This window comes from Stenella coeruleoalba (genome assembly GCF_951394435.1).
Source record: "Stenella coeruleoalba genome assembly, chromosome: 20".
Lineage (NCBI taxonomy): Eukaryota > Metazoa > Chordata > Mammalia > Artiodactyla > Delphinidae > Stenella > Stenella coeruleoalba.
The window spans coordinates 1,964,931-1,988,927 of NC_137166.1; the positions used below are offsets into that span (position 1 = coordinate 1,964,931).

The 23,997-nt window shown below is 61.7% G+C and overlaps 1 protein-coding gene across 6 annotated transcripts in view; it reads right to left on the reverse strand.

Annotated features, from left to right (window-relative positions):
• Nucleotides 1-7,037: 7,037 nt before the first annotated feature.
• Nucleotides 7,038-23,997, reverse strand: part of JPH3 (junctophilin 3) — a 170,118-nt gene continuing 153,158 nt past the window's right edge. For 5 of the 6 annotated variants that reach the window (XM_079906566.1, XM_079906567.1, XM_079906568.1 and 2 more), the window contains 3 exons: nt 12,354-12,478; nt 10,366-11,219; nt 7,038-8,806 (listed from right to left, as the gene is read on the reverse strand). In XM_079906566.1, the coding sequence (XP_079762692.1) occupies nt 8,726-8,806; nt 10,366-11,219; nt 12,354-12,478 (1,060 nt within the window). In that variant the 3' untranslated portion in view covers nt 7,038-8,725. The remainder of the gene's footprint in view (nt 8,807-10,365; nt 11,220-12,353; nt 12,479-23,997) is intronic. The other variant, XR_013825194.1, reaches the window with a different exon arrangement.

Here is a 23,997-nt window from a genome sequence, read left to right on the forward strand (position 1 = left end):
TGGGGTTCCCTGCCCTCAGCGCGCTGCGTGCGGTTTAAAATAAACTGGACTTGGCAGGGGACTGCTGCCGCGAGGGTGGTCTTTCGTGCAGCCTCCGGGCCCCGGTGGTTCTGGCGGGGCCTCGGGCTGGGTCGGGCCGAGCTGATGGTGAGGGGGAGCCGCCTACACGGCAGGCGGCACCTTGATCATGAAGTGGAACGCTGCGGGCTTTGCGGGGTTCCCCTCTGCAAAACTAGGAGACGGGTTCTGCCCGCCTGCACGTTCAGCCGACTCCTTCCTTTTTAAAAATGATCGGTGGCCGCCCACCGCCTCCTGTACGCGTTTTCTCGGTTCTCTGGAGAATAAAGCCTGTTGTGGGCTGGTCTGCTCGCTCTGCCACGTGGCTGTGCCTGGGGTCTCTTGGAGTGCCGTGTGCCCAGCTCCTCTGGCTGCTCCCCACCTTTGGGGAGGAGGTGGTGGAGCTGTGCTCTGCCCTCTCCCCTTCGGGCTCAAGGTCGTCCTTCGCACAGCAGCAGAAGAGGGCAGGAAACCGGAGGGCGGGCCCCACTGTCCCCACCCGGCCTCGCCGTCCCCTACCGGGCACGCTCACTGGTGCCTGCTCCAGGGTTAATGGCAGGAGGCTGCTCTTCGTTTATGTAATTGGGGCAGAGCTTGGGCTTTGAATTCACACCAGGTGAATTCATCTTCATCTAAAGTATCATCAGTAACGAGAAAGCAGGGTTCTTAGTTTTCAGTGACGGCCGAACAACCCATCGTTACCTTGAACGGGCCATCCTGCTCATGACCTGGAAGTTAGAAGTGGAGAGTGGGCGCACCCACCCAGCAGAGCGGGCCCGGGCCTGGGCAGGCTTCCGTGGAAGGTCGAGGCCAGCTTGCCCAGAAGCAGCCCCTCACCCCAAGCAGCACTTATCTTCTCGCCGTGCTCGGCCCCCGCACCTCCGGCCGTGTGACCTCACTCGTCAGACTTCTCCCGCCTGACTGCACGCGGATCAGGAGTAAGAAGCGCTCTCCTCGCCTCTGCCCACCAGAGCCTCCCTCTGGTACGGGGCCTGGCAGAGCCCATGGGGGTCCCGGTCACAGGGCTTGGGCAGGCGCTCCGGCTTCAGCGTCTTGCTTGCGGCTCCCCGTGGGTGCCGGGGCAGGCGGGCAGGGCTCAAAGCCAGGCTGGATGCCACGGCAGGCCCGCGGGGGCCGCAGAGGCCCTCCCGGTACCTGCCTTGTGTGCTCGCGGTGCGAGGCCCAGGCGTACAGCTCCCGCTCTCTGGGCTGCTGCCTTGGGAGGAGGTGGCTGGGAGAGCGTCGGCCCCAGCGCAGGCTTCTGTTCCCGGGGCCGTTGTTATTACAGAGGAAGGAGCCTGCAAGCGGGTGAGACTCCAGGGAAGGTAGTTTGGAATCAAAGAAGTAGAAAAAGATGACAGCCCCCGGAAGAAACTTCTCTTTTGCTCTTGGCTCTGCTGTCCTGTCCACGGGGTTATTGCTGAGGACGCCGTTTGAGGGACAGGAAGACAAGCACACGCTCCACACGGGGAGCTGCCTCTGCTGTGTCACCCCCGTGATCAGAGCGTCCCTTCGGTGGGGCAGTTGCAGGGAGAGGTGGGTGTACGGTGCAGGACTGCGGGGTCCCCAGGGAGGGCAGCGGCCAGCTCACCGTTCCCTCTTCTGCCTGCCGGCAGCTGGTTTGCCGAACCGAATGCTTCTGGCTCCTGGACGGCCAGCACAGAGCCCTAGGCCTCTGTTCCCTGCATTGCTGGAGCCAAAACAGCATGGTGACAGCTGTATTCAGGGTCAGCGAGGGTCCTGAGTGGACGTTTGTCTTGCCTGCTCCTGGGTTTGCTGACCTGTTGGTAAGACCCCCTCACTGCCCCCCCTTTGGACAGGTTCTGCCTCTGTCTGTCGCTGGTGCCCACCAGCTGGCCCCGTCACTCCTGCGGACACCACACCAGAGCCCCTGGAGGGCTTTGTGGGGTTTGAGTGTGAATAGCTGTGCTGCTTTCTCCCCGCTTCCCAGGAGCAGCTCAGCTGGCTGACGGCGTCGGGCTTAGGTAATTTGAGAGGGTTGGTCTAAGGCGGTGGATTCCTTGGGGTTGGACTGAATTGAGCAGAAATCAAGGGAAACACACAGCGAGCTCGGAGATCCTTGTCGTTCACAGAGTCGTCTGTGGCGTGTTTGTTAGCATGTGACAGCGGTGTTTATTGCAGCGTGACATCCGGTTTTTGTACCAAGTCGGTGCAGGTAGGAAGTCAGTGCTCCGTGACAGTAGAAACGCGCTGGGGGACCACACGCTGGGCGGGGCTGCCGGGGAAACGGCTGCTTTGCTGTCCACGCTGGGTAGAGGAGGCCCTCCTGAGGCCTCGCTCAGGCACTGGCCACGTGACGCGAGAGAGACGTGTGCTTAGGGACCCCCCCCCCACCGTGTGTGGGGATGAGAATGTGACAGTGTGCCTGGAGCTTCCACTGGAGGAGTGTGGCCAGGGAGGGGCAGTAGGTCCTGCCTGGAGGAGCGCGGTGGCTGCAGCTCGGGTGGGCGTGCGATGCCTCTGCTCGCTGCTGTCTTAGGTCAGAAAGCAAAGCTGCGTGGAAGCTGTTGGTCCAGAGCTTAGACCACGGTCACCTGCGCTTCTGTGGAAGATCCGTCCGAGGCCAGGCCTGGTCATCAGGGCTCTGAACACAGCCTCCAGTGGAAGCTGAGGCACCGACGGGCGCAGCTGGTGGCCACGGGGCCAGGGCCGAGGTGATCTAGGCTCTGGCCAGCCCAGCCATTCACCTCGGAGCCCCCTGGATGTGTGCCGTCTGGGGCCGAGGAACCGCGCAGTGCAGCCAGGGCCAGGCCTGGTCGGCAGGCTGTGCGGGGGCAAAGCGGGGGCTCTCTGTGATCCTGGACCTGGGTCAGGACCGGGACCAGGGCAGCTCGTGGAGCGCAGGGCCCTGAGCCGAGAACGCAGGAGAGGCGGTTTCCTCCCGGCCTTGGGGCAGGGATGGGGGTGCGGGGAGGGTGTGGAGGTCAGAGAGACTCCAGTCGGAAGGAAACAGTAACCGCCCCAAGAGACACAAGGCTGTCGAAGTTTCAGAAAGTTGAGGTAGGTTTGGAGCAACGCTGCTGGGCGGTCCCTCAGCAGAGCGTGCCTCTGCCAGCTGCCTCTGTGTCCTCCGTTGGCTGGCGGAGGGGAGCGGGCGCGAGGTGGGCTCCCGGGTCGGTGAGGGGCTGGCGCCCAGTGGGGCAGCGCTGGCGAGGGAAGGGGCGCATTTCAGATCCCTGCTCTCAGAGCTGTGCTGCTCAGCGTCCTGAGACCCTCCAAACACGATAGACGGACGCCGTCAGGTAACACACACCTGGTTCCGTGAGAAGGAGTTTGTGTGTGTGCATCTCAAAGCGTGGGCAATAGAAGGGATCTGCAGTGAAGATGCTGACTTACACCGAGATGATGCAAGTTACCGAGCTTTCAGATGGTGGCGTTTATTACCAAAAGGAGGGAAAGTTTTCTTTAATCTCGACAGCGTCCCTCACTTGCAGGTAGTGAAGAACGTCGTAGCGGTACGATTTAAACAGTTACATTCGTTGAGGAAAGTTATTTTCATTTGGTAAGTAACTAAGCCATTTTTCCAGCTAAAAGAAGAGAAGAAAGGCAAAGGGTAACGTTTTCACCGCTTCATCAATGAGAAAAATCAACGCAGTCGACATTGCCTTTTCGTCAATGTGCAAAACGATTGCCTGTATTAACAGTTTACACGCACCAGGACACAAGGAGGGAGAAAAGAAAGTGCAGGTTGAGACTGATGTGTGAGAGAATCCACAGGAGGGCATCTGTGTCAGGTTAGTGGCTTCACCACTTGAGTGAGGGCTCACCTGCACGGAACGGACCGTGTGGGTTTACTTCAGTCAGGCTGCGTCGGGTGGCATTTCTTTGGAGGTGGTGCGTGGTACCCATAAGCAGGGTCCCGCTGGAGGACGTTGTCAGGGAAGCACCAGGTCAGCATCAGGGGCTCATCTGCCCACACGTGAGCCACAGCTCTGCAGCGCGGGGCGGACCGCCACGCGGCAGGCCCGGCGGTGAGCGCAGGCCACATTGCTGTCACTGGAGCTGGGCTCCCCGAGAGGCCCAGTGGGAAGAGCTGGGGGTCCCAGGGGTGCAGGAGCAGCACGGGGGGAGGCTGTACCCTGCTCCCCTGCATTCATGCCCGTCTCCTCGCCGTACCAGCTCCCAGCGTTGGGAAGCCCTTGCTAGGGCGGTGGAGTGCGGCCCCTCCTGCCCTGTCTCTGCCCTCTGCGGGCTTGGTGTGGGGTGGGAGTCACCCACTGAGTGGCAGTTGGCTGCCTGATGGTCCTGTTGATGGCGCTCAGAGCGGGGCACCCTTGGGCCAGGCCCGTCTCTTGGTCACGGCTGAACACAATACCTGCCGGAAAACCCTCGGTCTGTTCTGTGGTCCACACGCAGGAGGCCCTGGGATACCAGTGTGCTCTGCTCTGAAGGGACCAGGAATTCTCACGCCTGCCTTGGGTGTGTCAAGCGCTGCCCTCTCAGGAGGAGCCTGGTGCCTGTCTGAGCGTCCTGGCAGGCGTGGAGTGAGCTACTGAAATGGGCTGAACGAGGAACCGCCGGGGGGTGGAGGGCAGGGTCCAGCCGAGGCCCATCTCGGCCACTCCTTGGGGCCTCCAGGGCTAGGGTTGTCTGTCACCGTGTTGCCAGGCAGCAGCTGCACAGCTGGAGACCTGCATCCGCCTGTGACAGGACGGGAAGGGTGTGCACATGTGATAGCCGCGTGAGCCCCAGCGTACTGTGAGAGGCGTGTGTTGGGGGCAGCGAGGTGGGCGCGAGAGGGGTGCTGCCCCAGACCCAGGCCCGGGCCTGGCCGCGTCCACACTGTGATCCACCCCCGGGGGTGCCTGCTTCCCTGAGGGGGGGGGCGATCTGGAACAAAATGTGTGCCTGTTTGCATCCCAGGCTCTTCCACGTTGGGGTGGAAGCGGACGGACTCCAGAAGCTCCGTCCGTGCTAACACACGCGCCGTGTCTGGGGAGCGTTAGGCATTGCTTCCGTCGCCCTCGGGTGTCCGCCTGCTTTGGGCCCCCCCCTTGCGGCCGCCTCCTTCCTGCTGGTCCCCTGGGCGCCTGGCGGCCCCTGCTGGAGGACGGGCCCCGGCATCTCGGTGCCTGGCGCCTCGTACCCACCCTGGAGGGTGGTCCACATCCTTGAGGTCATGTTGTCCGGGCTCATGGGCGTGCTGTACAGGAGCGGCTTCGTTCTCTGGTCTTACACGAAGGCAGCTGCACTTTTTCTTCTTTTAAGGCTGCGTTAGTGACACTAGTCGGCACTTGGGGCCAGTGGTTTTTCACTGTTTGCTTCCTGCCCGTTTGCTGACACCTGGACAGCCCTGGGCAGGAGAGCGAGACTGACCAGGCCCCGAGCCCGGCCCCCCCTCACTCCTGCACCCTCATCTGGACTCTCGATCCTCCTCCTTCGCTGACCAGCAGCAAATCCTCGTCCCTGGAAAGATCAACAGTGACTCCGTCGTGGTGCTGACTCGATGTCACGACGGGACAAGCTGGATGCCGTCGGTGGGTGGGTGGCCCGCGTGGCAGTGAGGAGAGAGGTCGTGACGCCTGGGAGGCCCCTTCACGGTAAGTTTCTGAGACGAAAGGCATGGAGCGTTGGAGACAAGACCTGTAAGGCTGAGCTGAGCTCGGTCCAGAGTGGGTGGGCCTCCACCCAGGACGCCTGGAGGACCCAGGGGGATGATACCCGAGCTCAGAAAAGGGTGAAAACCGGAAACAGTTCATTTCATTCACTTTCCCGAACGTTCGTCTGCTCCAGCGGTCCAGAGCGTCTTGGGCTTGTTGCCTGGGTCTCTCCCCGGGGCTCGGGAACGCCCTTCGGTTTTTATGTGGGGCGGCTGTGTAACTTCCTGTCCAAAGTGGGGCTCTTGAGATGAAAGGGAGCACTCTGATGGCCAGGCTGGGCGTTGGATGTTTGCCGGGCCCGGCGGGAGTCTGTGGGACCCGCACCGCGTTCTCCGTGCAGCCCAGGGGAGCCGTGGGCTTCGTGCGTGTAGGAGAGCGCCTGTCATCCTCCCACGCCCCACCCAGAGGGCGTCTAACAGAGAAATGGGCTTATGGCTGTTAGACGGGGTGTGGGAAGTCCTTGTGTTTGGAGCCCTCTCCGCCCTCCCCTGGAGTGGCCTCAGCCGCGGGCGTTGTGTTCTCGTGGCCGTGCTGAGCTTTTCTGCATGGGCACCGTCTTCCTCGTCAGTCGTTTGGGTGCAGGTGTCGCATACCCTGTGCAGCGTCCTCTCCCGCTCTCGCAGGTGAGGTGCGGGTGCAGCTTCCCAGCCTGGGGGTGGGGGATGGCTGGGCAGCAGGGGGTGGCCTGTCCCCCCGCTCCCCGGCTCAGCTCAGGTAACTCAGTTTCTCTGCCTCTGGTTTTCACATCTCAAGCACGGGAGCAGCTGTTAGGAGAGAAGATGACTCTCACGAGGTTGCTCTGGGATTAATTAAAACCTGTCAGCGCTCCGCGCCACTAGGGCCTCGCGACAGCATCTGTTCTTGCCCCGTCCCCCGTGTCCACCAGGAAGGTGCCCGGCAGAAGCGGGGTCAGCCAGCCTGGCCCAGAGGGGCTCACGGGCGCGCCTGCCGGTAACCCCGCCCTCCGGCAGGTAGGAAAGACTGGCCAGGCTGAGCGAAAGCGTTAGGCCTGTGTGCAGGGCAGCTGCTCTGGAAACCAGGTAAAAACTAGCTTTCAGGGCCTCTCAGACCCAGTGCATCGTGGTCTCGGTGGAATCCACTCGGAATTCACCGGGTGTAGGGAAGTGGCAGTAACGTGGGTGCTGCTCTGGGTTTCAGTTGTGTTACTGGCAGCCAGACAAGTGGTGGGACGCTGGCCAGCCCCCCGTGAGCCCCCAGCCCTGAAGCCGCTGCTTGCCTCGCACGATGGGCATTTGTGCTGTTGCTTTTCTGCGTAGCTACATTACCTCACGGTGTGTGCTCACGTGGGAGGATGCAACCTGCCTGTGTAGGTACCATTTTGTGTTGCAGTTACTGGAATGCACAGAAGTCTTTCTAATCTTCACAGCGCGTTGCAGACAGAATCACAAGCCACACACCCAGCACGGACGACGCAGAGAGCTGCGAGGAGCAGGCATGTTTATTTGGTTCACTCCAGGGCTGCGGCAACCACGCAGTTGTAAAAAAGGAACGGGAAGTAAGATGTACAAAAACGTGAAATACCCCTTTAGAAAGTATCATCATCAGAAACGGATTTCCTGTGGATCCTCCCTCCCTCTCCTGTGTCCCCACTCCCTGAAAGAAGACCCCCAAACGCAACCAAACTGTGAGAAGGGACGGGGGGTGAGTATGTAACAGAAAAAAAACTGAATTTAACGGGAACATGCTCTAATCTTTAGTTTATTTCTGGTTAAAAATATAGCAATCCAGTGCAGTGTAGTAAAGAAATCTGCTCGAAAGGTAGCAGAGAAACAGCTGAACATAAGCAAAGCAAGGCAGGGTCCACGGACGGCCGTGCCCAGGACCTTCCCAGGCGTGGGTGCAGGGGCCCCACAGACACATCCATGCGCGTGGCCGGGGCTGCTCCATGGCTGGGACCACGGGGCATCCAGACCGGGACCTTATTCTGTTGTTTGGATGGTGGGACAACGCTGGCAGGAAGGGCAGACACACCAGGAACCTGGTTTTGTTGGATTGAAACAAGGTACGTTGCATATTTTGGAGATGGATATGCCATGATTTCTCAGGAATTGTCAAGCCACCGGGTTTCAAACACATTCCTGTCCTGGGACCCGACCAGCTCCCGAGTGTGGGCGAGGCATCTGGAAGAATATGCATATCTGTGAGGGAAGTCGAGGCAGGCACAGGACAAGAATGTGCAAACCCGTGGGCTCAGTGACACACTGAGAGGACGACATCGTGTGAGGGCCGTCGGGGCCGCGGACATCTGACAGCCTGAACGCACAGCCTACATCCTCAGTGCAGAAACGCCACGTGCTCTGAGCCCAGGCCCAACGGCAGGCTGTCCAAGTGAGGCCCTCCCCATGCCCGCAGTGCTCCCTGGCCCTGGTGCCAGCCCCCTGGATGCCCACAGCACAGCAGCCCTGGGGTCTGGGGTTGGGGGGGGGAGACAGTGGGGAAAAGAAGGACTTTGCCTTAAGACTCAGTGTCGGGGCTGCAGGAGGGCCGGGTTGTGGTCGTTTCATGGGCAAAAGAGAAAGCAGGTCTCTGCTTCCCTAAGTAAGTGTGCAGCACAGATTTAAAACAGAAAAAGGCCCAGGCCACTACCAGCTGGAGCGGGCGCCCTCTCCCGTGCCTCACGCCAGGGCTTGCCACCCGCTAGCTGCTGGACGCTCCAGGGGCTCTGCCTCTGGTTGCCTCCTTTTCCACGTCCCAGACGGGGGTGTGATGACGGTGGTGACTGTATTTTTTGCCATTGATTTGCCGGGATCCCTTCTCTTTCCACGTCAAGCTGGAGGGTCGGCGTGCTGGCCTCCTTCTGCCATGCCACACAGCAGAGTGTTACACAAGCAAAGAATTTTGGCTAAAATCCAAAAAACATGACCCAGAAAAAAAGGCAAACTGTGAGTAATACCCAATCACGTGGTTCTGTGAGAAGACCAGGAAGTTGTCGTTGGGTGTCCGAGCTACGAGCCTTCCCTTCTGTCGTTCTGCTTTTAATGTCCCCCGTGTGTACACCAGCTGCTTTTGCTAATGCGACAGTCTCCTCAGATGAAAAAGTTAATAAACAAAATGGCGACTCCGATGTTCAGCAAGATCACCATGGCCACCAGGATAGGCGCCGAGCCCTGGAACGGAAGCGGAAGAGGAGTGAGCCCCAGGCCACACCCCCTCCTCCTGAGCGAAACTTTCCCCCAGCATAACCACCCGAGCTCTGCACACCTGGGACGCCAGGTGCAGCCCCCCCAGCGTGGCCCCAGACCTGGCGACGGAAGAGCCCTCTCGGTTCAGTGAACAACTGCCCAGGAGCTGCGCAGCCGCCGGGAGCCCCTCGCTCTCCTGGGGCACGAGCCCACCTGGCCCTTGGACCACAGCGTCTCCCCCACCCCGACCCCGCCGTCCTTGAGCCTCTGCGGTGACGGTGCCGAGGCCACGGTGCTGGACAAGGATGAGGGGCACCAGCTGCCCCGACCACCCTGGGCCTCTGCTGGAAGCCCCCTCCCGTGGAGCCACTCAGGGGTGAGTACATGCCCGACTGGAGGCGGCCACGTGCTCGTGCTGCTGCCCGAGGCAGCGTTGTTTAAAGCACCCAAGACGCCCTGAAGAGGTCTTAAAGCCACAGCGCGGGTCAGTGGGCTAAATATAGAGCCCCTTCCTGCATCTCCCACCCTGCCCATCATTCAGCTTCCTAAAATACCACATGCGCGCACACACCACACGTGTTTCTGGAGTAGAGCTGGTATCTAGGTCCCAGCGGGAGCACCTGGGTTCAGAGAGGGCAGGCGCGTCGCAGGAGCTAGCCCGCCGCCCAGACGGATGCTCACAGTGGCCTCGAGGGCCACCTTCCAACAGAAAGCTTCTCGGCCCCGGGGTCCGCCTGGCAGGTGCTGAGTCCCAGAGGGCCCCGTGGGGATGCCCCGCAAGGCAGGCCCTCTGGTTTCCTCGTGTTCACATGGGGCCGAGCACGCTGTGCCCCACCAGCGGGTGAGGGGCCTGATGGCCGTTAGCACGGCGTCAGCGCTGCGCCGTGGGGCTGAGAAGGCGTTTCACGGGCCATTCCCGCTGCCATTCGGTCCAGGGAGCGGGGAGTGCTTACGGGTGGGAGTCGGTAGGCCAGGGGTCAGGAGGTGTCCCCTGGGTGCAAGAGCCCCAGCCCTCGGCCTGGCCCAGGATCTCTGTTCTTTCCTCAACAGCACCCGCCCTCCACGGGAGGAGTGCGCCAAGGGCGGGTCTCACCCACGAGGCGTGGTCCTCACCCGTGAGCGAGACCCAGCGCCCACCACGGGGCCTGAGGAACCCAAGTCACGGCCCCACCCCGCGCGTCTGATCCCACCTGGGGGACTCTGTCCCTCTCACCCACATGGGAGCCAGACCCGTGTGTGTCCTGCCTGCTCTGGCCTCTGTGTTTCCCTCCAGGACGCAGGACGTTCCTCCAAGGTGAGGACCGTCCTGATGAGCAGGAGGAGGTCTGGGGGCAAGGGTGGGGTCCCATGCTGCCCCGTGTCTCTTGGAGAGCTTCCAAAACCACCCAAGTGCCCTTGCTGAAAGGATGGCGCCTGGGAGTAGCCCTCACAGGGACCCGTCCAAGGCAGTGCAGCCCGCACCCGTGTGGGCTTCCTACAGAGGAGGGTCGGGGAAGACCCAGGGGGCCAGGCTCTCAGGCCCCGGACCGCTAGCGTCCACTCACCGTGCTGGCCTTGAGTTCATCCCCGTTCTCCTCGTCCGATTCCAGCGCCACCGGTGAGGACCTCTGGGGCGGAGAGAAGGTCAAGTCCCAGCGCAGCAGCCGGGGCTCCGCCCGGTCCCCCAGCCGCAGGCTCTCCAGCCTCTGAACCGCGGGCTCCACGCACGAGGCCGGCCTGGCATGCTCCTTGTTCTGGGACTTGGACCGCAGTCTCTGGGCCCCGAAGCCCCGGTCGTCGGTGCCCCCCTTGCTGTAGCGTCTTTTCGGGGGGTGCACCTCCTGCGTGTATGAGTCCATCCTCAGCAGGGGCTTCATCTCCATCTCGTAGTTGCTCAGCTTCTCCTCGTCCAGCTCCAGCAGCTTGGTGCTCCCCGGGCCGGGGTTGCCAGCCCGGTGGTGGGAAGTCCAGGAGAATGTGGTGGGGGACCCCGTCCGTCGCTCCCGGGGCTTGGGGTTGCTGGGCTGCCTGTGGCCTGGGCCCCGGGCCCGGAAGGCTTCCGCGGGCTGGCCACTGCGGAGGGCGCCGCTGCGGACGCCCCTGGAGCCCCCGGCCTTCTCCTCTCCCCAGCTGTTCCGGGCGCAGTCCCCTCCCCGGCCCTCCAGGAGCATCTGGATGTCCCCACCCCGCTCCTCGTCCACCGAGACCTGCCGGGAGAAGTGGGCCACCTTGTTCCTCGAGGCGGGGGCCGGTGGAGGGGTGGCCGTGGGGCTGGCGGGGAAGCTCTGCAGGGGGCTGTCGTCGGGGGTGGTGCCCTTGCGGTACAGCTCTGGGCTCTCCTGCTGTAAGGGTGTCCCGGCGGAGATGACCTCGATGTCGTCACTGGAACGCTGCCGCTTCGGCCGCTGGTACTCGAGCCCTGGGTCAGGGACGAGATGGGGAGCACAGAGGGGGGTTACTTGGATGTTCCATGTGGAGGCCCAGTCTCACCTGAGGATGGCAGGGGACCAGGACCGGGCTATGGTGGCGGGCAGCCAGGGCCCTCGCTGCCCACCCGCGGGCTATGGGGCGAAGGAAGTGGGAGGGCAGTGCTCCCAAAGCCCCTAATAGACCCTCCAGTTCCCCTCTGTGGGCACTTCAAGGATGACCAGAGTGGGACGGGCAGGGTGGACAGTCGTTCTGGTCCATGCCCCCGGCTGCAGGGGTGACCCAAGGCCCGAGAGCGTGCTGGCCTGGCCTGCTCGGGGATTCTGAGGTCCCACGCCCGCGGACCCCTCCTGACAATAAAAAAAACATCTCGTGCTAGGTGACCTTCTACAAGGCAGGACATGGAGTGTTTGTGGCTGAATTCCAATGCTTCTGTTCCCTATCTTGGGTCCTGTGGTTCTCAAGGCTGCGCCAAAGCCCAGGGATCCTACCGTCGGGGCCAAGAACTGCAGTGCAGGCTCTGGGAGGAGAGCTCAGGGCGTGGTCCCGGGACACACTCCACCCCAAACCTCGCGAGGCTTCCACTCGCTCTGGGAAGCCTGACCCAGGTGGGGCGACGCGTCGGGCTGGGAGGATCGCGGCCTCAGCGGGCCTCTCCGATCGATGACGTCCCTGCTGCAGCCTCCCTGCCTCCCTCAGGCCCGTCCCCCAAGGGGGGACGAGGGCCTCAGTTCTGGCTGACTCTCAGTGGCTTCTAGCTCCTTCCAGCCCCACCCCTTGGACAGGCGGGAGGCCCGCCCCCCAGCGTCCCAGAGCTGTGCTGACCAACTTGGCCACTGCTAGTCACGCGTGGCTGCTGATGGATCAGGTGAGACGAGGTGAAGCTAAGGATGGATGCAGACCCGTGGCCACAGTCCTGGCCTGGCGGGCAGCAGCCTCGTCAGACAGAGCAGTCACACAGGTTCTAGCATAACCCTAGGGGGAGGAGTGCACACACAGTCTCGGGGGAGAAGCAGACGGAGGGAGGCAGTGGGCTGATGGCGGCTGCGGGGCAGAACCGTCGGATGTGCCTTGGGCACCCCCCCCCCCCCCCGGCTGCCCTGCCCCCAGCGGCACCGGGACTCACCGTTTTCCCTGTGCTGGAAGGAAGGGGAGAACTCTTTGGCAGTGATCCTGGCGATGCGCGCTTCCTCCTGGGCCTTCTGAGCCGCGGTGAGGGCCGCCTCGGCCTTGGCCCGGGAGTGGGAGGTCCTGGGCAGGAGAGACAGGGAGGGCGGTGAAGGCACGGGGTGGGGGGTGGCTGCAGCAGAGGGGCCGGGACAGGATGCCCGAGACCTCACTCACTCGGCAAACGTCCCCGGGCACCGCCCAGGCCAGGGTGCCCGCCAGCTGTTCTGAGCATGGAGCAGACCTGCCTAGCCTGGGCTGTCTTCATCTGGGGTGAGCCCAGATCCTGCCGCCAGGAGGCTCCCTCCGTCCCCTAGCCCGGCTACAGGCTAGAGACCGCAACCCGTGACTGACTCATCTCTGAACCTCCGGGGGCGTGCAGGTACTCCATGTGGACCCGACCAGAGATGACCGTCTGGGGGCGGCTGTGCCCCCCCCGCCCCACTGTGGGCAGAGCGGGCCACCCTCCAGGGTGAGCAACTGGCCAGCTTCGGGCAGGAAGGGGGGGAGGACTCGACAGCAGGACCAGCCCGCCCTCAGAAGAGGGCACAGGGCACGAGGAGTACGGCGCGCACGGCCCGCCCTGGCCTGCCCAGCCTCCCCCTGTCCTGTGTGAAGGGGCCTCGCTCGTCCCAGCGCCCTGCACCTGGGCCCCCGGCCAAGCAGTTCTTCAGCCCAAACCCTGTCCCCTGGAAGCTGGTGTCACCAGTCCGGTGTGCGCAGAGAAGTCTGAGCCCTAGTCTGCAGGTGCCGAGAGAAGGCAAGTCTGTGGCCCGGGATGAGGCCCGACGCCGCTTAGCAGCTGGGGGGGCGATGGACAGAGCCGGTGGTGGCACTGCCCTCGGGCGGGGCACACCCCAGGGTGGACACAGGGCCGCGAATCCAAATGAGCCGATGACACCGCCCTTACACTTCCAGCAGCACAACCTCCCGCCCGGCGCTCAGCTGCCCCTCCCCAGCTGAGTCCGTGTGAGGCCCTTCAGGGGGCAGGACAGCACCCAGCTCCTGAGGGTCTCCCCTGCCTGCGGTTTCCATTTCTTCCTGCCTGGTGTCCTGGCTCCAGAGGCCCTGCTTCCCACCGGGGAAGCCAAGGCAACAACGACTGATCCCCCGAGACGAGGGCAGCCTGCCCCCGTTACGCACTCCACGGGCTTAACCTGGAGACCCCTCAGCCCTCGTGCGCCACTGTGCTAACCAAGAAGAATTTACAAGAAGAAAACCAACGTACGACGTACACACACGTACAACATGTACGTCATCATGTGAACCTGGGTCCAGGACGCGGAGCAGCGAGTAGCCTCCAGGCTTCTGCCACCCGCCACCTGCCGCGTCACCTGGGAGCAGGACCCACAGACGGAAGAAACCTATGTGCAAAAGCGCAGCATTGAGAAAATTCTATCCTTTGCGTGGTTTCCGTCACTCATTGTAGCTGCGTCCCATGCCCCTCGGAGTGAAAGCTGGGAAGCACCGCCTTGTAGAAGATTCCTTGGGAACTCCGCGGTTATAATTCCAGCAGAAGAGGGGGAGGAACCTCAGGGGGGCAAAGCCAGGAATAAAACACGAATTATGAATACTTAGTTTATCAGTTGTTATCACATCAGTTGGTAAACCACGGCTGCAGCCCGCAGGCTCCCACGCGGTGCCCCCCACCTGTGTGGCCAGTGCATTCCGCTACGTTCCTAACGGCACAGCCACGAGTTTACGGCACAGACAGGCTTTCCTGTCCAGCCCCGAGTTGGAGGCTGGTAGAGGCACGTACGTATCCCAGGAACTGGCAGTGTCACGTCAGCAATGAGGGTGCAGGTCAGACCTGGTGACGGCCAGTGTGAGGCCACGGTCATCCAAGGCCCATCTGGGGGTCAGAACATTGGGGACAGAGAGGAAAGGACAGGTAGCAGGGTGTCCGGCTGCGCGGGGGTCCCATCGGGTGACCCTACTCCCCACCCTTTCTCCCACTCCTGCCCCACCTGCTGGGCTGGGACCCCGGTGAGCAGCCCCAGCACAGACACCCCGACTTGGAGACCCAGGGCACCCCCTGAAATTGTACCCAAGGTGCTCTGCGTGCTTTTCTCCTTCCCCCGCAAGCAGGGGGTCCACGGCTTTCATCAGACCCCATGAGGCCCCAAAGCCTAAACACGCTGGTCTGGACGTGGCCAGTCCCGGACGGGTCGACCTGGTTCCCTTCCCGCAGGGCGGCTTCCGCAGCCCAGAGGCGCTCTGTCACGGCACGGCCCCAGCTCGGCCCAGAACCAGCTCGTGGGCCCGAGCTCGCCTCTGCTGGATGACATGGCTTCTCCAGAACGTGCCATGGGTTTGGCTTTGGTAGTAACGGTTTATTGAGATATAACTCACAGAGCATACAGCTCTCCCCTCTCAAGCGTACAATTCAGGGGTTTTTAGTCTGTTCGCGGAACTTTCCATCACCCCAAAGGACCCCATTTCCCCCAAAGCCTCCCCACCAGCCCTAGGCACTCAGTAGAGCTGCCTGCTGTGGACATTTCGTGCACATCACAAGGTGCACCACCTGGGAGGTCCCGGGTCAGAGGCATCCAGCACGTCCACAGGCCATGCAGCCACCACCTCTGTCTAGTTCTCACACTTCCCACCACCCCAGGGCAGTCACTCCCTCCTGCGCCCCCAGCACCAGGGGTCTGAGCCACAGTTCAGCGCTGACAAAGCCCCTCCCATTGCTGCACGGAGACGGCGCCCACCCCGCTTCCCAGCCACGCGGCGGGGCCCGTCCTGGGGCTGCTTCTGGGGTCTGAGCCGAGTGCCCCGCCACGCTGTGCTGTCCGATCCCGGGGACCCGGGGTCGTCGGCTGGCGGACGAGCATCACGGCTGACCAGACGGGGCATCCCCAAAGCTGGTGACATCCACCCTGAGCCTCCAGCAGGCCCTCGGAGACCGTGTCTGGGACGGGCCCAGCCCTCGGGATGCAGTGTGCTTCCCTCACAGACAACGGAACCCCGAGAAGTAAACGTGTCAGGGCCGTGCACCTAGCGGTGGAGGCACCCCGAGTGAGGAGGCTGTGAGGACGGGAGGTCCGGGGAGGCTGAGGGGGACAGGGCTGTCGCGTCCCCAGCACACCCGTCATCAGAGCAGTTGTCTCGTAGCCCTAAGAGTGGCACGGAACAGAGTAAAGGGACGAAGCAGGTGATTAAATAGTTAATCCCACTAGGGGATTATAAGTAAAGAAAAAAGTACGGGAGACCCCTGTGAGTTAATGATCACTCAAGAAAGCAGGTTTGCTTAGCAACAAAACTATGCAACAGGAGCACGAGACATGCCCCCAAACAGTAATACAGTGGCGCCGCGAGACCCACATCCTGCCCAGTGAGCTCAGTAAGGTGATGATTCCTAGGACATGCTCCTCCGTGTGCACTAAAAACAAAAATACAAGGAAAAGGTGACATCATACTAACACCTGAGATGATTTACCATTGTTAGCATATACGTTACCACCTTTTTGCTCATTTTCATTGTGCCGTGACAGTCCCGGCTTGACCATGTAGAGATGAGGAAACTCCCCTGCTGGACGTGGGAGAGGATGGGACTGTGACATCAAGAATGAGGAAGAAGGTGGTCTTCACCCTCCCTGCCGCCTCCCTCACTTTTCCTTTGATTATAAAACTAGCCCACTGAGTTCTGGGTACAGCACCCTCCTGCCCGCCCGCCTGTAAGCCTCACAGGTGTCTTATTCTAATAAATCACTTCCTATCTATCGCTTTGCCTCTCGCTGAATTCCTTCTGCCCTGAGACATAAAAAACGAGCTGCTCAGAGCCCCCTCCAAAACGCCACCTCGCGGTCTCAAGAGCAGGCCGACGCGTGCACTGACAGTGGAGTATCTTAAGGTCAGGCGGGAGGATGGAAGCCAGGGGTGAGTACAGAGTGGGTGCTGGAGGGCCCAGGGCACCAGGAGGGCTCTGAGCTCCCCAGGGGCCAAGGCAAGCACGGAACGGCGTTGATGCCATTCAGGGCACTTGCCAGACAAAATCAAACCCTTGGCTCAGGAGAGAGGTGGCCGGGCCGGGCTGTGGGCCTGGAGGAAGTTTCTGGGCCTCAAGGTTTCGGGGGCGGGGGGGGGGGCTTCCCGTAAAGACCCCCAGTGCAGGACGTGGGGCCCTGCAGGGTGAGTTCAGCGCCAAATGCAGAAGGCTGGAACGACCCAGAGACCAGCACTGTGGGCCTGGGAGGGGCCAGCGCGGCTCCATGTAGGTTGGGTGGCTTGGGGCCGACACCCCTTCCCGCCCCCCTACACCCCCGGGAGAGTTCCCTGGCGCCTGCTAACAGCAGGTCCCTACACCTGTTACTGTTCCGAAAGCACAAGTGCCGATGGTTGTGGAGCCCAGATGGGGCTCTGGACCAAGAGGTAGGGAGGACCGGCCCCCCAGAGGGATGGGGTGGCAGGAACGCAACCGGCAGAGGCGGGGCCGGACTGCAGGGACGCTGGGGGCCCGGCGGGTAGTCAGAGCCTTCAGAGCGACGGCCAAGTGCAGCGCGCCGGACGGAGGGACGGGGACGGGGACGTGAGCGAGGGTCTGTGTGTTTTGAAGTAGTGGGTTTGATGGCTCCTCACTCAGAGGAATGACATGAACATTCCCTAAATAAGCGCCCGTCTCGAAGAACCCAGCTTAAATCCCTTCAAAGGTCAGCCTAACAGGCATCATTCCAGCGCATTTCTGCACACATGTCCCAATGGCACACATGTAAACATGTGTGCCGTCCCCCCGTCCCTGATGGACACGTGGCTCAGACACAGCAGTCTCTCCAGGGAGGGGTTCGTCCAAAAGGCCGACAGAGGCCCAGCTTTCACAGCACGTGCTTCCCTGTTGTCCCGAACCCTCGGAAATAAAAACAAAGGCGCCTCCTGCCCAGCTGACTGCCCTGGACGGGGCTGGTCTGCTCCTAGGGAGGCCCTGCTGGACAGTGAGAGCCGGGTCGCCGCCCTCAGATGGCTGCGTGGACGCCTGACTTGGGCCCGGTCCTCAAAGCCAGCGTGGTGGGTGTGGCCGAGCCCCAACCCCCAGACCTGGTCCCCATTTGGTCGACCGTCGGCTCCCAGAGAGGAGGGCCCACTGCACCCGCCTGCTCGGGACGCCCCCTCACACACACGCGCGTGCGCGCGCACACACACACACACACACACACACACACACACACACACGCTCAGCCAGAGGGATCGAAGGGGCCACGATCTGGTTCCCGCAGCTTTGCTTAGTAAAAACACACGGACGTTAATTCCCCAACATCATACGTATATTTACACATATACGTTCACACGTATATAAAAAGAACATGCTGCAGCAACCCTGAAATAAAACTAAATCAAGGCGACTGCATTTAATAGACAAGAAACCTCCCGAGGCTTCGCGAACGCTCCCCTGAAGTGAGACTCGCAGGACTCGGCCGGCAGCCAGGTAACGGCTCCCCTGGGCCCCGGTCCCTCCGGGGACACCGAGGAGGGTCGGGCCAGCGTTGTGAGCCGGCCTGCGAGCCCCCGGCCCCCACCTCCTGACAGCAGCTCCACCCGCGTGCCCGGCAGTGCCTGCACCCCCGGCTCCCCGAGAGGAGGGCCCTGCGTTCCTGCCGACCAGGGGGCAAGGCGGGCAGGGCCCCCTCCAACGTGAGACACCATCTCCCACAGACGGCGCAGGGGACGGACAGCCAACCACAGGGCTGCACGAGACAAAGCCACAGGCGTGTCAGGTGGGCGGACGGGTGGGCTGTGCGGTGACCTGCCTGTGTCCCTCCCAAACTTTGTCCATCTGGGAACCTGGGAATGGGACCTGATTTGGCAACGGGTGTGACAAAACCCTAGATGGCCTGGCCCCTCCCAGCGTCTGACTTGGCAGGTCTGGGGCGGGGCCCGGGAACCTGCATTCCTAGCACCCCTGGGTGAAGCTGCTGGTGGTCTGGGGGCCCCACTCAGAGAACCACTGCAGGAAAGTGGGAGCCTAGGTCTTTCCTGACCGCTCCCGCCCAGCGGCTACTGCACGTCTGCAGCCAGTCCTCTGCACTCTGCCGACACGCGGTGAACCCACTCAACGCGCTCCTGCCCCCGGATCGAGGTGTGCCCGCCCCCAGTGCCGCCCCGGGCCCTCCAGCTCTCCTCTGCCCCAGTCGAGGCGTGCCGTCCCACTCGTGGCCGCCACCTTCCCTGACCCAATCCACACTTGACTTTCTCCGCTCACCCCGTTCCTTGTTTCTCCTCCAGCCTGAGCCCATGCCTCCAGCCGGGTCTGTGATACCCCATCCCGGTTTTCAGGGGACGCAGCCTCCAGGCAGCTGTCACCAGTGCTGGTCACCAAGGGGCTGAAACGGTCCCTGGGATCTCCGCAGAGAGGCCCCCTTCCCGCCCATTCACGTCCAGATTCAGTTCACCACTTGCTGAGTGCCTGCTGTGTGCATGCGGGGACGCCCGGGGTTAGGAGTTGTCACATGCTGTGTCGTGACACCTGCTGGCGGCCAGCAGTCCGGCTCGTTTCCACGTCCATGATGACCCTGAGGTCGGTGTGGGGACCGCTTCTCGCTGACAAGTGAGGAAACCGAGGCACAGGGTCTGAGCATCCACGTCCCTTCGCTGGTTCGGCCCAATCGAGGATCCAAGTTCTCTTCCAGCTCGAAAAGGTGCCCCGAGTCCACAAGAAGTGATCGATCCAGAGGGTGAGTGACACAGGCTGTCGTGAGCATCTGCCTGGGAAGGGCCTGTACTGGGGTGAATAGCATTCCCAGCAAACTCACGCCCACCCAGAGCCTGCGAACGTGGCCTCATCTGGAAATAGGGTCTGTGCAGATGCAGTTAGTTAAGATGGGGTCACGCTGGATAAGAGTGGCCCTGAATCCAATGACACACGTCCTTCCGTGGGGAAGAGGCCATATGAAGGCAGAGGCAGAGATTGCGGGGGATACGCCGGGGTGCCCAGGAGCTGGAAGAGGCAGGAGGGACGCTCCCCCGGGGCCTCTGCAGGGAGCACGGCCCCGCCCACACGCGGGCCTCAGACTCCTAACCTCCAGACTGCGGGCCCCCGGCTTGCGGCTGTTAGTTGCAGCAGCCCCAGGTCACTACCACAGGCAGCAAGGGGCAGTGCTTGCGCTGCGGGGAAGGGACGGGGCTCCCAGGGAGCGAGAGGTACAGGCACAGCTGGGGAGGTTTCCTCTGCTCGGGAAGCAGCGGTTTTGCACACCTGCCTGCGTGGCGCTGTAGGGCCAGGGCTGGGGCTGAGGGTGGGACAGGTTCACACATTTCTCTGGCCGCGTGAACGGCCGTCTTTCAGAGGTGCAGATGTGCCTTGGACACATGTAGGGGGAAAGGCTCCGAACGGAAGGCAGGTGTTGTGGGGTCCCACCTGCCCTGTTCCGCCTCCCGCCGGCCCTGCAGGGTCCCGCAGCAGCCCCAGGAACCCCACGTGTGGTTCCAGCTGGGGCCCTCAGGCTGGGCTTCACGCCCAGGTCTCCTTGACAGGCCCAGAGGTTCTCGGGGCCCCAAGGAAGGAGGGACGAGGCCCAGTCTGCCCGACAGCCCGCAGCCCTGCCCCTGCTGCCCAAGGCCGTGACCCGGCTCCACGTCCATCTCTCGTCCCCACAGCCCCTGGACGAAGGGGACGCCGGCCCTGTCCTCCGGAGCTCATGCTGTCTTCCTGTCAGGTCATGCTGGAGATATGGTGTCTGGGTCTCGTAACCACCGCCTGTTCCCTCTGTTTTTATAACAGCTTAATTGAGGGTGATCCACACTGTTCTAAGACCCCATCTTCACGTGGCCATCTTCTCTGGTACAGTGGTCCCCTGCCTCTGTAAGGGCACCAGTCGTTGGACTCAGGGCCACCCTCATCCAGGACGACTGCATCTCCAGATCCTTCATTCACTTCCATCTGCAAAGACCGTCTTCCCAGGAGGGCTGCTCTCAGTTTCCGGGTGGACGTGTCTTCTAGGGGGTGCTGTTCAGCCCACTTGAGGGGGGATGGAGGCTGGCACTGTTTGGGCTGAGGGGCAGCCCAGCCCCGCCCACCCCTGCTGAAGGGTCCTTTCACTCTGTTGTTTGCAAGGCTGCCTCGAAGGCAGTGCCAGACGTGTTACTGTCCCGGACCCCGCACGGGGCTTGTGAAGGGCAGGCGTCTCTAGGGCAGACTCGAGAGCTGCACTTCCCTTGAAGAGAAGCTGAGGGATCGGAGCCAGGACTGAGGGGAAACAGAGGCGGGAATAGCACACAAGCCTTCCTTTCGCAGGCAGGGCTCGTGCGTTAGCCCTTTGCTTTCACATCGTTAGATCCTCGCTAAGGGCTGCCTTCCAGCCGAGGAGCCGTGCGTCCCAATAAACGGTGCATAAACGGAAATGCGCGAGACCACCGACTGAGTGAGTGAGAGTACGGCCATGGTCACGGCGGCTCCCCCAAGATGACAAGGCTGCAGGCAACCCCGTCAGCCCCGAGCCCCTCACGTGGGCGGGAGTGGCAGAGTGGGACCCCTGCGCTGTCTCACCTTGAGACAGGAGAGAGTTGGGCCCCAGGTGAGCAGCTGGGCTCTGTCACCTGTTGACACTGTACGATAGTGGCAAGGCATGCAGGAGGGAGGAGCTGGGCTCATGCTTAGGGTCAAGGAGACCTCCCACGCTACACATGCGCGGAGACGTTCCTCAGGGGTCAGAGGAGGGAGGGGGTGCCAGCCCATAACACGTCCTGCCAACCTCCCAGAAACCCTCACGCGGGAATCCGTCGTGGGTAAAACATGGGTGCACACGTGGCAGGGCCCTTAGTCAGACCAAATATGGACACAAAGCCAGACAAAGCAAGATGATTGGCCAGAGAAAACCCGGAAGGCTGCCCCCACGTGAGCAATGTGCGCCGCCCCCAAAGCACGCGGCTCTCTCTCCGAGCCCACCCTGTGTATTTCTGCGTGTACTTTGCTTCTAATAAACATTCTGTTTCACAAATTTTCTGTCTGTTTGCTGACTTCTTTCTTCAAAGAAGACAAGAACCGGGGTCCCACCTGCAGCCCCTGGCTGTCCAGCGAGTAGGATTTGGTGCTCTCACCGCAGTAGCCTGGGTTCAGTCCCCGATCAGGGAACTAAGACTCCACTTCAAGCCACCGCACGCTGTGGCCACCGGAGATCGGCCTCACGGGCACCCTCCCTTCAGCCCCAGGGCCCCACGAGGTGGACAAGGCCCCCATCTTGCAGACAAGACAACTTGGGGCCCAAGGGGTGGAGCGACTTGCCCGGGGCCCTGGGAGGTGGTGGCAGAGCCCGGGGCTCTTGGGGCAGGTCGCAGGGGAGGACACAGCCTCCTGACACCACCGAACAGGAGCTGCCTCCCAGGGCCTCGTGTGGCCCTGTCAGCTGCTCCCTGGGTTCCCCGTTCAGGACCTCCTGTCGTCCCCCCCCCACCCCCCTCCCCACCGCCATGTCACCTCCCCCTGTCCACACCTTCGGGCCGCGGAGGAGAGCAGAGATGGGGCAGGAAACGGGCAGCTGTGGAATCGAGGCCTTTTCATTAGGAGAGGTGCCGACCAGGGCCCGCTGACCGATGGGGACGCTGATGACGCAGGACAGGAGGGGGCTGCGGTGAGCATCAGAGCCGGGGTGGGGGTGTCAAATCTGCACATGGTCCAATTCACAGGTGAGAGAACCAAGGACGAAGGGACAGACCCAGCGTCGCCCCAGGGAACGCGGGGCTTCCGGCCCCCAAGGGCAGGTGGACTCTCCTCCCGCCTGAAAAGTGTGGTTTTTTCCTTTCTCAATTCTGGGAAGATCTTTAAGCATCACCGAAAATACATGTATGTTACAGGCTGATTTGGGTTCCCCCAAATACACACGTTGGAGTTCTAACCCCGGTACCCCCGAACATGACCTTATTTGGAAGTAGAGTCTCTTTATGGAGGTAATCAAGTTAAAATGAGGTCATTGGGTGGGCCCTGATCCACTGTGACCAGTGACCTCGGAAGAAGACAGACCAGGACACAGACACACAGCGGGGAGACCACATGAGGACACGGGGAGGACAGAGCCGTCTACGTGCCGGGTGAGAGAGTCTCTGAAACCAACCTGGCGACACCTTGATGTCAGCCATCCAGCCTCCAGGGCTGGGAGGAAACACATCTGTTGTCCGCGCGCCCGTCCACTGCCTCAGCCCATCCACACAAGTAAGGCAGGCGACTGGCAACATCTTCCAAAATGATTAAAGTCAAAAAACAACAGCAGAATACAAAACAAGTCCCTTGTTGCAACCATTTCAATGGGGTTTCCTACCGGAGCCAGGAAACTCGGGGTCGGGGGGAAGGGGTCTGTAGTGCCTGAACCCCACCTGAGTCCCTGAAAAGGGTATTTCATCTGGTCAGACCCAGTTTGAACATCAAAGACTGGAGCAGCCCAGAGAGCCGGAGAACATTCTGGATCAAACCACGACAGCCAGCCTCCTGCCAGGCCTCCCCCACCTCCTCCCCCCTTTTCTTTTCCTACTAAAACATCTTCAAAGACAGAGGAAGAAAAACTCAAAGAAAAGAAGGAAATGGTGTCCAGTGTACCGGCGGGTCCAGCGAGGCTGACTCACAGCACAGAAACAGACGGGGGTCAAAGGCTGTCACAGAGGGACGCGCAGCCTCCAGTGCTCTGCCCACCAGCTGGAGATGAGCAAGGCCCCGGCTGCCGGGGGCGTGGGGCACGATCTGCGGCCAGGAGGCACCTGTGCCCGACACCGAGACCCCGCCCAGGAGCAGCCTCGGATCTGCAGAAGGGTCCTGGGGCTGCCGCAACGAACGACCGCAAACGGGGGGCTTAAAAGAGAAACTTACTCGCTCCCAGCTCTGGAGGTGGGAAGTCCAACCCTCCCCCCACCCCGAAGGCCCAGGGGAGACTGTCCCGGGCCTGCCTCCCAGCTCCGGTGGGGCTGGCAGTCCTTGGCGTTCCTTGTGGGGCTGCAGCCAGCCTCTGCCGCCGTCTTCCTGTGGCCTCTCCCTGTGTCTCTTTGCTCTTCCTCTTCTGTCTCTTGTAAGGACACTCATCACTGCATTTAGAGCACCCTGATCCAGGATGATCTCATGTCAAGAGCTTTAATTACATCTGCAAAGACTCCTACTCCAAATAAGGGCATAGTCTGAGGTTCCAGCTGGACAGACCTTTTGGGGTCCACCATTTAACCTACTATGGGGTATTAATGTTCCGTTTCTTTGGGACCTTTGATCCCAGGCCAAATATCACGCTCAGGAAGCAGTCCTGAGCCCCTCCCACCCCCAGGAGCCTTCCGGGCTTCCCAGGACCAGTGTCACTGCCCAGGAAGGTGTGATGGGGGTGAAGGGGCGAGTGCTGACATCCAGCCTCTTGATCACTGGCTGCTCCGTCTGGGGCGGCTCATGCCTCTTTGGGCCTTAGACTCCTCAGCTGAAGAAGCTGTAGTACAAGGATCCTCGTGGGATCTTGGTAAAGATTCCTGAGATGAGGCACAGACGGCATGCAGCCCAGCTTTCCGTATTAGTGGACGCTCTGTAGAGGAGGCTTTCTAACAAGCAGTCTCACTGAGGTGGAAGCCACACACCAGCACATCCTCCTGTTAAGGGAGCGGTGGTATTTAGTAGATTCAGGTTGTGGTGGTGGCTGCACGACTCTCGTTCTACG